Here is an 11,569-nt window from a genome sequence, read left to right as displayed (position 1 = left end):
CACACGCTTTATTTTTTTATTTTTTTGTGTGTGTGTGTGTGGGGGGGGGGGGGGGGGCGGGTTGCGAAATCTTCCCAGGGCAGTTGTTGGCTTTCTCGTACCAGCACTCTTGTAAAGATTTAATGTTTTCTGACGGTAACCTAGATACATCTCTGTGCACGTCCTTCTGCGTGCGTATCTATAGTTATACGTAAATCTGACCAGAAAACCCCCCTGCAGCCAACATTTGGCGCCTAACACTGACTCAGTCAGCTCTAATGCAGAAGGCTCAGCAAGAGCTTTCTTAGAAATCCTTGTTCATGGAGGAAAATCCTGTCCCAGCTATCTGCAAGGAACAGATCTTGAGGGGCAGGGCAGCAGCACGGTGCTGATTGCCCACACCAGGCTTGTCAGAAGAGCACCCAGTGCACGGGTGCTGCTCGTGTCCTGGAATGCGAGTGCATGGCCTTGGCAGAGAGGCTGTTGGTGCAGATAGTTTTGCTTAGTTTTTACCCAAATCCTGTGAAACCGTGTTTGTGCTGCAAATGGGGGTGTGTGCGTGAATCATGCTTGTTTTGATGGGGGTTATTTTCATGGAAAATGTTGATAGCAAAGCTGGCCTGTGCAGCCAGTCAGTGCTGCTGGCTGCAGCGAGTTGGACTTTCACAGTTTATCGTGGAGCCAATTTCTATACATCTGCAGTAAAGATCTCTGTGTTTCCCTGGTAATACACCCTGTCTCCAAGCACACATGCTAATGCATTCGCACCCCCTCCCAGTGCTGTTTTCTCCAGCAGATTAAATCTCTGGTGGTGGCGATTTGCTCTCTGATCTCTCCAGAAGCAGCACAGGGCTGCTGCCACCTTGAAGACCAGTTTCTGCCTTTCAGCTGTTCACAGCGAGTTGCTGCCACCCCCTGCCCTTGCAGTTATTTGTCGTCATTCTTCACCTGTGACCCATCGGGTTTAGTGTTTGGTGCTGGCACAGACATGTCTGTACCTCAGGTGCTCTGAGTCTGTGCTGACCTGGAGTGATCCTGAGCTTTTGGGGCAAACCCAGCTCTCCTGCTGGGGGTGTTAGAGCATAACGGGTGTGGGGGACAGCTGGAGGGGATTGCATGTGCATGGTCCCTTGGTGAGACTCCAGGTCTGGTGCCTTTGGTCCTCCAGGGAGGATTCCAAGCCCCCCTATACCTACACTGCTCCTGCCCAGCTCTGACACATGCGCAGAAATTCAGAAACCGTAGGAAAACCTTTACTTCCCTCCCACCCCCCTCAGCGTTTCCTTCCCCGTGAGACTGGCAGCGCGAAGGCTCAGCTCCACGTCCAGACTTTGAGAGACAGCATATTGCTCGGAAGAAAAAGGCTTAAAGCAGAAACGCTCTCCATCATGTTCCAGTCACAATGTCTTACACCGGACGCACGCACGCCACACAGAGCACAGATATAGATACAGGGGGGTGTATGTACAGGACGCGGGCAGCACGGCGCTGCAGGGGGACGCTCCCCATCGCTGGAGCCCCAGCTTGGCAGGGAAGGGCTCTGCATTTAGCAAGGGCTGAAGCTCTTCTCCTGCTGGTGTCACCTCCCAGCATGGCAGCGGCTCCTGTGGGCCCTTCTGCCTCGTGCACGCTGCAGCCAGCCCCACGGGGGAGCCAGGGAACCCCAAAGGGCTCGGTCCGTTTCTCTCCTGAATGCTGATTGTGGCACGCACAGCGGAACAGGGGTGCGGAGTGTCTCTACGGCATCAGTGATAACAAAACCCTTTGCTGGCGTGTCTGGTATATATACATATGTACAGTCACCCGTCCCTTCCCTCCCGACCGCGCAGCGTGGGCTGGGATGGCTGGGTGCCCAGGCTTTGTGTCCCTCGTCTCCTTGTGGTCAGACCGAGGCAGGTTCCCCTGATCCCGGCTGGAGCCGTGTCCTCGTGCTCTTGCTTTTTGCGGTCCTGGAGGGAGCAGGGTGAAATCCAGCAGGAGGTATGAGCTGGGGATCGCAGGCGGGCAGAGAAGGGCAGAGGTGTCTCGGGGCCACAAGCAGCAGCTGGCTTTTCAGACCTAGGGATGGGGGGGTCACGGTTGGGGTCTGCTGTGCCCTTTGCTCTGGCCTTGCCGGTGATCTCCCTGTGCACAGCCCGGGGCAGGGCGTGCGGTCGGTGGGGAGGATGCAGGCTCCCCCTGAGCAGTTTGAAGTCAGCTTGTTCACAGCAAGAGCTGAAACAACCTCGGGAGCAAAGCACAAGCTGTCTCTCGGGCCGTGTGCCCCAGTGCAGGTGCCATCAGCACTGCAGGGACCCCCAGTGCCCCCCTCCCGCAGCCCCAGGGGCTAAGGACCGTCTCTTGCGTTGAACCCTGAATCTTTCCGGCACAAGTCTGGGGAGCAAGTGCTGTCGGTGTTCCCAGCAAAGAAGTCCAAGGCAGCTTTGGTGCTGGTGTCAGGAGCTGTAGCGATGCAAAAGGAAGGCTCCAGGTCTGAAGGCAGCCTCTCCCTGCCTGTCGGAGCAGGCACTGGCTGGCGAGCACCGGGGAGAGCCGACCATCACGGTGCTGGGAGCCAGGATCTGTCCCAGCAAGCACGCCTTGGCCCTGGCCGATGCTGAGCACAGCCGCAGCACCGGGCTTTGCACCCTGGTCCCCTGGGACTGAGGAAGCAGGGATGCTGGGGGCTTGGGGGAGCAGCTGGGCTGGGGTTTCTTATCTGTGTGGGTGAACCAGTGGTGGGGTGGGGGGAGATTTCTCCATCATGGTTCTGGGGGGACCACGGCGGCGCTGGCATGCGGGGAAGCGTTACAGGATGCAGGGGACCTTGCTTCCCATCACCTCCGGTTTGGGATAAAGTCCGGAGCTGTAATTAATCTCGCTTGCCTGGGGACGGTCTGCATGTGAAGGGGCAGCAGGGCTGCTCCAGCACTCGCAGGATCAACCTCTCTGCTCTGAAATGAACCAGGAGAGATTTCTCATTACGCCGCTGGCAGCCCTGCGAAGCTGTTCTGACCAGATCCGATATGAGGTCAAGTTCCCACTAAATTCAAGTGGCTGAGAAGGAAAACTTTGTTACTCGCAGCAGCAGTGGTGCTGCTGTTTATTAGCTGGTGATGACCCAGCAGCAGCTTTTATTCACCTGCTTTTACCGCGAGTGCTGGGCAGCGCCTGTGGCTCCCTCTCCTGCTCTCCCTGCTTGTTTCGCTCTGCCTTTTCCCCTGCTCGAGCCCTGGGGCCCCAGCAGTGGCCGGGAGGTGCCTCAGGGCCCCAGCAGTGCCCAGGAGGTTCCTCGTGCTCTGCCCCACGCAGCCCACCTGGGGTGGCCTTTGGGGAGCCCACGGCAGCTCCCTGTGTCCCGTGCTCCTCGCCCGCTGCCCCGTTATCCCCATCCCGTGAGGGCCCCTGGGTGCCAAGGAGGGAACTGGGGTATTTCAGCTCCCAGCCCCCTCGTGCAGGGCAGACCCGAACACAAGCAGCAGCTCAAGCCCCGTTCCCACAGCTCTGAGCTGCCGCTGGGGTGTGCGCGCGCCAGGGCAGAGCTGACGTGGGCACAAAGCATCCTCTCCACGTCTCACCTGGGGGCACGTGTCCTTTCCAAGGCTCCTGAGGACTCTCCTGTGCTAGGAAACTGTGCTGTCTGTATTTGCAGCACACGGAGGAGATGGGGGGGCTCCTGCTGGCCAGGAGCCCTGCTGTGGGTCGTGGCGCTGGTGGCAGGGGCCGCGCGGGCAGGACCGGGGCGCTGCCGGCAGCGCCGCAGGCGTGTGCTGGGGGCTGCAAGCACCAGGGGCTTTAACCCCCCCCTCCCTCCCCGCCTCCTGTCCTGCCCCACGCTCCTGCCACACACCCAACTCCTTCATCGCCCACCAGACACCAACCACCCGGAGCCCAGCGGACGCGTCGCCGCCGCTCTGACACTAAAGCCTCATCCTGACAGCGGCTGCGCCCGGCCCGGCGATCCCGATCCCGTATTTTTACGATGACACGCTGCTCGTTTTAATTCCTGCGGCATCCATAGGCAGCCTGCGCTGCCGTCACTGGCTCTCGCTGTGGGTTTCCACACGCCCTAACGGAGCCGTCGCAGGGACGCGAGCGGCTGCCAGCAGCCCAGCGCCGGCGCCTGCTCAGCACCGAGCCCACGCAGCGCCTCTGCGTGCTCGGCTGCGCGTCCCTCGGAGCAGGAGGTAAAGGGTTAAAAGCAAATAAATGCTTTAAAAGCAAATAAATGCTGACGAGGCGCTGCTTTGTGCCCCGTGGGGCGTCCCTCTGCTGCTGCGCTGGGGCTGGTGGCTGTGGGGACGTGGCAGGGAGCAGGCACCGAGCCCAGCACGGAGCTCCCGTGGGGTTTTGGGGGCTGGTGAGGGGCGGTGGGGTGGCCCAGCAGGATGGGGGTGATGCTCTGGGCGGGGGGGGGCTCGCTGCTGGGGCAAAGCCACGGGAAAACTTGGAGCTGGCGGTCCTGGAGCATGGCCTGGGGGTGCGCACCGAGCAAGGTGGCACCCCAAAACAGGCAGCGCCTGGTGGGAATGCTCGTCCCTGCCCCCTGTCCCCCTGCCCTTCTCGTTTGTAGCGCGAGGTGAAGGCTCAGCGCCTGCTAGTGTGGGGGCTCGTGCGGGGACACGTGGGTCCCATGAGCGGGGAGGGGGTGTGGGACTGGACGGTTCCTTCCACCTAAACCGCTGCGTTCCCAGGTACCTCAGTATCCCAGCACCTTCCCTCCTGCTCGGGCTCTGCAGGGTTTGTGCGCTGACCCCAGGCGTGGGCAGGGGCAGAGCCACTGCTCCAGGACATTCCTGAGCAGCTAAACTCAGCAGGCGCTGGGCTCTAATTGCTGTTTTGGTGTCTGACCGGAGCGTTTTGGATCCCGGGTCCCCCAGCCGTGGGGGGACACGTGGTGGGCTGAGGTTGGCTCTGCCCCAAGCATCCAGACCAGACCCGCCGCCCCCTCACGCTGCGACCCGCACCCCAGGGCCCCCCCTTACCCACGCCGTGGTGCGGGAGAGGGGCGAGGGGCTGGATGCGTGCAGCCCTGCTCCTCCTCACGGCTTTGTGCTGGAAGCCCCTGGGGAAGCTGCTGCCCCCCTGTGCAGTTACCTGCAGGACGTGCACCCCGGCAGTGACGTGGGTGGCTCGCAGCGGTCGCAGCCTCGCCGTCAGCCCTGGGGCACGGGGACAGGAGCAGCCGCGGCCATCCCGCGGGGAGGGGGGGGGGGGACAGGCTGGGGACTCTGCTCCAGGGCTTTCACAGGGGCTCCTTCAGCTCCGTGTCGCTTGCTCTGCTGGTCCCTTTGGTTCGGATGAAGGTCTGAGCCAAGTCCCCAAGCGTCCCCCGACCTGCCGTCGCCCGTCTTCTCCATCACCCCCTCCTCCTTCGTGATGAGCCTGGGAGGAGCAGGGGCGGTGTCCCCAGCCCCCAGCCGCCGGGTGCTGCTCGCTCGCCGTGGGGACGATCCCGGAGCCACCGCAGCGGCAGGACCAGCCCGAGTCTCGCCCAGCCACGGAAGCCAGCAGCAGCAGGACGAACAGCGGCCTGCACCAGGGCACTCCAACCCCCCGGTGTTCTGCCGAGGATTTCCTACCGGACCGTGCCGTGGCTGCCCAGCCAGCCCGACCGGGGCTCACCGGGGACAGCGGCGGTTTCGGGCCGGTGGCGCAGCCAGAGGCTGATGCGAACGGATCTGGGCGGCAGGAGGGGCTACAGGAGGGAAAAGGGGGAAATCCTCCATCCGAGGAGAAAACCTGCGGGAAGGTGACGTCACGGGAGGGAGGAGGGCAGGGGCTCTCCTGCAGCGGGGGGCGCAGGAGAGGGCTGCGTCCTTCGGGGCGGCTGCCTCCGTCCTGCTGCGCCTCCTCCGCGGCAGGACCCCTTCTGCAAAGGACGCAGTCAAACAGCAGTAGGGAGGCTTCGGGGGACGTGGTTGAGCGAGTTATAAGCTGGGCAAAGTGCAACCCCAAACGTCCTCGTCTCCTCGGGGACTGCAGGAGCGGAACACGCCCAGGGAGCTCCTGCCGGGTCTCAGCGCATCCACACGGTGGCACAGGCGGTGGCACCTCCTCAGGTCGCCCCCGGTGCGTGCAGGGCCCAGCCCGGCCAGGCTCCACGGTGTCTGTCCACGTGCAAGCACCCATTCCGGGGCAGAGCACCCAGAGCTGGCTTCAGCCCCGAGGGTAACGCCAGAGGAGCCAGCGGCGCTGCCCCTGCGATGGCTGCGGCCCACAGTGGCACTTTGGTGTTTAAATGCGCGCTGCCACGGGGGTATTTCTACAAGTTGTCTTTGTGCTCCTGGCGAGGCAGCTCCTCAGAACCGTATCCTTCCCAGCGCCAACAAGCCAGCCCGCCAGCAGCTCGGGAGCCAGCCCAGCTGAGGACACCCGGCCCTCCGGCGTGCGCGCTGCCATCCCCTGCCTCCCTGCGCGCCGCTGCCCTGCTGCAGCTGGGAGCAAGTGGGGAGAGGAGAGCGAGCAGAGGACAACGCCGCCGACCCCTCAGATGCTCGTCTGCAGGTCACCGTTGAGCAGGGTCCTTTGGGTTTCCGTGGTCTCGTTGAGCCTGGACTTGTCCTGCTTGCTGTCGCTCCGGTCCGCGTCGTCCATGCCGCTGACCTTCACCAGGCAGAGGACGTTCTGAAAGCTCTTCTTGAAGTTGTCGGACAAGAAGGCGTAAAGGATGGGGTTGGCGCAGCTGTTGGCATAGCTGAGGACCACGACGAAGTCGAACATGCCCTTGAGGACGGGCGTGGGCACGATCAGGACGGAGACGGAGGAGACGTTGAAGATGTAGAAGGGGAGCCAGCAGAAGATGAAGACAGCAACCACAATGGAGACCATCCTGGTGACTTTCTTCTCGGACTTTTTCCTCTTGGAGGAGCCCACTCTGATGCCTGAGGACTTGACTTTGATAATGATGAACAAGTAGCAAAGGCAGATGATGGTGAGAGGCACCAGGAAGCCCAGGATGAAGGCGTAGATGATGAAGCCCGTGTACCACGCGCCCGACTCCCCCGGCCAGATGATGGTGCAGCTGCTCCTGCCGTGGTTATGCTGCACCCCGGCATAAATCATGATGGGCATGATCACCAGCAGGGAGACACCCCAGACGGCCACGTTGATCATTTTGGCTGTCCTGGGCCGCCTCCACTTGGCGGATTTAATGGGATGGACAACAGCCAGGTACCGGTCGACACTCATAACCGTCAAGCAGAAGATACTGGTGAACTGGTTGATCCCGTCCACCGTCATGACCACCCTGCAGATGGCTTTGCCAAAGGGCCAGTGCACCAGGGCGACCTGCATGGCCAGGAAGGGCAGCCCGAGCATGAAGAGCTCGTCCGCGATGGCCAGGTTCAGGATGTAGATGTTGGTGATGGTCTTCATCTTGGCGTAGCGGAGGATGACGTATATCACCAGCGTGTTGCCGCACAGCCCGACGATGCAGACCACGAAGTAGATGAAGGTGAGGATGGCGTTGCTGGTTAGGTCGAAGTGCTGGCCGGTGGCGTTCTGCGACGCGTTGGTGGGCGCCTCCACCGAGAAGTTGTCGAACGGGGAAGCCGGGGAGAACCAGAAGGCGGTGGCGTTGGGCAGCTCGAATTCCAGATCCATGGCTCTGCCGGTCACAGGTGGTTCAGAGGAGCCGAGATGTCATCTCCCCTCCCTTTGGGGATTAAGGAGAAGATTCTAGAAATGAGGGAATAAGTGGAAATGAAGGGATTCCTGGGGAGGATGTGCCCATCCCGCTGTCGAGCTCTGGGGGAGAGACGCTCCCCGGAGCAGCTTTCCCCAGCCCGGCTCCCCCAGCTCTCCTCCCCCCGGAGCCGTGCGGCACCGAGGGGTCTGTCCGGGGCACACCACGGCTCCTCCTGACCCCAGCGGCTCCGGACTCCTCGGGACCCCCAAAATGCGGCTGCTGCGCCCCGGGGGCGTGGGGCTGATGCCCAACGCGGGGGGGGGAACCTTCCCCTTGGGCAGGAGCCGAGGAGGATCCAGCCCCGCCGCAACCCGGGGAGGGGGAAGCCGAGCCCCGGCAGCCCCCGGGGAGGCTGCGCTCGGGGTGCGGGGATGCCCCAGCCCCGCACCGCGCTCCCTCCGCTCCCAGCCGCGGCACCGCGCATCGCCCGCCGGCTCCCTGCCGCTGGTGCTGAGCCCGGCGGGTGCTGAGCCTTGGGGTGCTGAGCCGGGGGGCGGCCGCCTTCCCGGTACCGTGCAGGAGGCACCGGGGGGGGGGGGGGGGGCTGGCCCCGCTCCGCTCACCTGCTCCCCGCCGCCCTGCCCCGGCCCGGCGGGCACCGGGGAGGCGCCGGCAGCGCCCGCCGCTCCGCACCGCACCCCGATGGGCTCCGCTCCGCACCGCTCGGCTCCGCGCAGCCTTTCCCGGCGCGGCTCCGCCGCCGGACCCAGCGCACCGGCTGCGCCCCGCCCCGCGTGGGGCGGCTCCGTGGGGCCGGGGCGGGGACAGCCCTGCCCGGTGCTGCTCGGTTCTACCCGGTGCTGCCGGGTGATGCTCGATGATGCCCGGTGCTCCTCGGTGCTGCCCGGTGACGCTCGATGATGCCCGGTGCTACCCGGTGCTGCTCACCCTGCCCGTGCTGCTCGGTGCTGCCCGGTGATGCTCGATGATGCCCGGTGCTACCCGGTGCTGCTCACCCTGCTCGGTGCTCCTCGGTGCTGCCCGGTGACGCTCGATGATGCCCGGTGCTACCCGGTGCTTCTCACCCTGCCCGTGCTGCTCGGTGCTGCCCGGTGATGCTTGATGATGCTCGGTGCTGCCCGGTGCTGTTCGGTGATGCTCAATGATGCCCGGTGCTGCTCACCCTGGCCATGCTGCTCGGTGCTGCCCGGTGCTCCTCGGTGACGCTCGATGATGCTCGGTGCTGCCCGGTGCTGTTCGGTGCTGCCCGGTGCTGCTCACCCTGCCCATGCTTCTCGGTGCTGCCCGGTGCTCCTCGGTGCTGCCTGGTGATGCTCGATGATGCCCGGTGCTGCTCACCCTGCCCGTGCTGCTCGGTGCTGCCCGGTGCTGCTCAATGATGCCCGGTGCTGCCCGCCCTGATGTGCCCACCCTGCTGCACCCACCCTGCCCTACCAGCACCGCGATGCCACCGCAGCTTTCTGGGTGCTGCAGCCCCCTCCGAGAGGAGCTCCCGGCCGTGCCGTGCCGGGCTTTGCTCCTCCGATCGCTGCTGGCGTGCTGAAGGGTGCCCGAAGGTTCCCAACGTTTGGTTCTGGTGGTGGTGCAGAGGGCTCAGCACCTGCTGGCCTCTCCGGGGACACCGGGAGGAAGGGACAGGGCAGGGTGACGGCCACGCTGTCACCTCGCTGGAGCTTGCTGCGCCAAGAGGTGCGCGAAGTCCCCGTGTTTCTTGGGGTGCCAGGAGGGTCTCTGCCCCAGGATTTTGCAACTTGCGACCGAAGGGAAGGGAAGGCAGGTCCTGGGAGAGGTGGGCAGCTGGAGGCGAGGATCAGCCACAGCTTTGGGGGCTCTGCGTGGAAGGTGGGACTCGTGCAATACAGGCGGCGACTGCCACAGCCTGTCCCGCTGCAGTTACCCAGTAACGATGGCTGGAGGAGGAAGGCCGACAAGAGAGCTCGGGGTAAGATAACCCCTGCTCTGGTTTGTTTGAGATTTGAAAGCAATTAAATAATAGCGATTCCTTCCCCCCTCCGTCTTTCCATCATTTATCAAAGAGAAAATAGAAAGCAGGAAATTAAGAGTGACTCGAAACAAAGAGCCAGGAGCAAGGCTGCTGATTGCAGCACGAAGGGCTGGGAGGTTCTCATTTGCACTTAGCCATCCACTTCCAAAGGTGGATCTGAAGACACAGGGTCTTGGAGCAAGAGCCAGAATCATTATCAGCCTCATAAATCTTTCGGAGGCTGGAAAAAAGCTTCCACTAGAATAAATAATGTGGAAATTAATGTCCCAGTAAAAGTGTGTAAGGAGAGAGGACGTGGAGAGGACGGCCTGGCGGGGGCGATGGGTGGTGGGGTCTCCGTGGGGTGCTGCCCTCTGGGGTTTGGGGTCCCGTTGTGTCACCGAGGGCAGCTCCCTGGGGGTTGCCGGCCCCCCGCTGCCCCCCGATGAGTGCCCGTGTGCGCCCCCAGCCGTGCCCTTCCCCAGGAGAGGTGGAGGCAGAGCAGAGATGTTCCCCGGCACCCGGGAGCAGGGAGTGCAGAGCCCTGGCGTGGCACAGGAGAGGGCTTTGATGCCTCGTGACCTTTTCACAGTTGTTTTCTCCCCGCCGGTTTGCGTGCCCGGGAGGGATGTCCTGTCCGTGCCCTTCCCCAGCAGAGCTGCAGGGTTTCCGTACACCACGGCCTCCACTGCGTGTGTTTTTCCAGCGCTGCCTCCTTGAATTTCTCCCCCGCACGGGTGACGTTGCCACGTCTGTCCCCGGGGTCGCTCAGCAGATCCTTGCTGGCGGCGGGTCGTGCTGCAGCCCCACCGCCCCGCACGCTCAGACCTGGCCTCGCAGCGTTTCTCCCAGAGCCCCGAGCGCTTTCCCCCCCCCCCCCCAGTTTCTCCCCACCTCCTCCCTCCCAGCTCCGGGTCTGGTGTTCGGAATGCAGGGCGCTCCAGGAGGGTCGTCCCCACTGCCCTCACCTTGTGCCGTCCCGTCGTGGTGCTGAGCGTCATCGAGCATCAGCCTCCCGCTGCCCGGCAGGTGGGAGGGCTGGGAGGCTGGGGCTGAGCGAGGGGGGAAATTCTGGGGCTGCCTCCGAGCGTGGTTGTCCTGGGGGTTCCTCCGAGCACCACGGCCTCAGCACCCCTGCCCCGTGTCTCCTCTCTGCTGCCCAGCCCCTCTGCTCTGGTGCTGGGGGCAGGAGCCGGGCAGCTGTGTGAATTAAGCCAGCCAGCCCACTCGGCTAAAACCAGACCTGATCATTAAGAAAAAAAAAAAAAAAAAAGGCAAAACAAAACAAAAAAAACCCCACCAACTAATGAAGTGAAGGGCCGGTCTGCACCGAGGAGCTGCTCGGAGCTGGTATCTGTCTAGCGAGGAGTGCGGCAGCAGCTAACTGAATCAGGAAGCTGTGCTCGGGTCTGCTGAAGGTATTTTTTTATTTTTTTTTTTGAATCTGCCTAGATTTAGCATTGAGTTTTAGCCTCGTGTAGGGTCTGATCTGTACCTCTGGGTGGTCCCCGGTTTGGAGAGATGCTGCCTTACCCCAGCAGCTGGTTCGGTGCTGGCAGATAAACTCCTCTTTGTCCTTCAGTTTGGGAAGCATCCACTCTGCTGAAAAGCCATTTGCTGGCAGGGGTGGGTTTGGGAGAAACGCACAGCCCCTTCCCACACCACCCCGACTGCCATGGGAGAGGGCCACGGGGATTACGCGACCGCAAAGCGGCTTTTAAAGCCCCTCCGAGCCTCCCGCCATCCATTCCCAGCTGTTCTGCGAGGCTCCCGTAAAAAACCCCAGCGCTCTCGACCCCTGTCCTGGAAACGAGCGCGGAAAGGCGCCGGGGGCTCGGTTGCCAACGGAGGGAGAGGACGAAGCGACCTCTCGCCCCGATCCGCAGGGAGGGCAGCGGGACCCCTCCGGGGCACGGGGCAGAGGGGCAGAGGCTGTGCCGGGCCGCTGGGATGGGAGGCAGCTGCGGTGCCAGCAG

The 11,569-nt window shown here is 63.1% G+C and overlaps 1 protein-coding gene across 7 annotated transcripts; it reads right to left on the bottom strand.

Moving 5' to 3' along the window:
- Positions 1-54: 54 nt before the first annotated feature.
- SSTR2 (somatostatin receptor 2) lies at positions 55-11,333 on the bottom strand. Of its 7 annotated transcripts, none has more exons than XM_040530612.1 (3): positions 10,562-11,333; positions 4,944-7,638; positions 55-2,037 (listed from the first exon to the last, which is right to left on the bottom strand). In XM_040530612.1, the coding sequence occupies exon 2, from the start codon at positions 7,561-7,563 to the stop codon at positions 6,448-6,450; it is 1,116 nt and encodes a 371-aa protein (XP_040386546.1). In that variant the 5' UTR covers positions 7,564-7,638; positions 10,562-11,333; the 3' UTR covers positions 55-2,037; positions 4,944-6,447. The 7 variants fall into 7 exon arrangements, with proteins under 7 accessions (XP_040386546.1, XP_040386545.1, XP_040386542.1 ...); XM_040530611.1 differs by having other exon boundaries at positions 11,089-11,333; XM_040530608.1 differs by having other exon boundaries at positions 11,127-11,333.
- Positions 11,334-11,569: the final 236 nt, after the last annotated feature.

This window comes from Cygnus olor, chromosome 18, assembly GCF_009769625.2.
Source record: "Cygnus olor isolate bCygOlo1 chromosome 18, bCygOlo1.pri.v2, whole genome shotgun sequence".
Classification (NCBI taxonomy): Eukaryota; Metazoa; Chordata; class Aves; order Anseriformes; family Anatidae; genus Cygnus; species Cygnus olor.
This window is presented reverse-complemented; position numbering and strand designations above follow the sequence as displayed.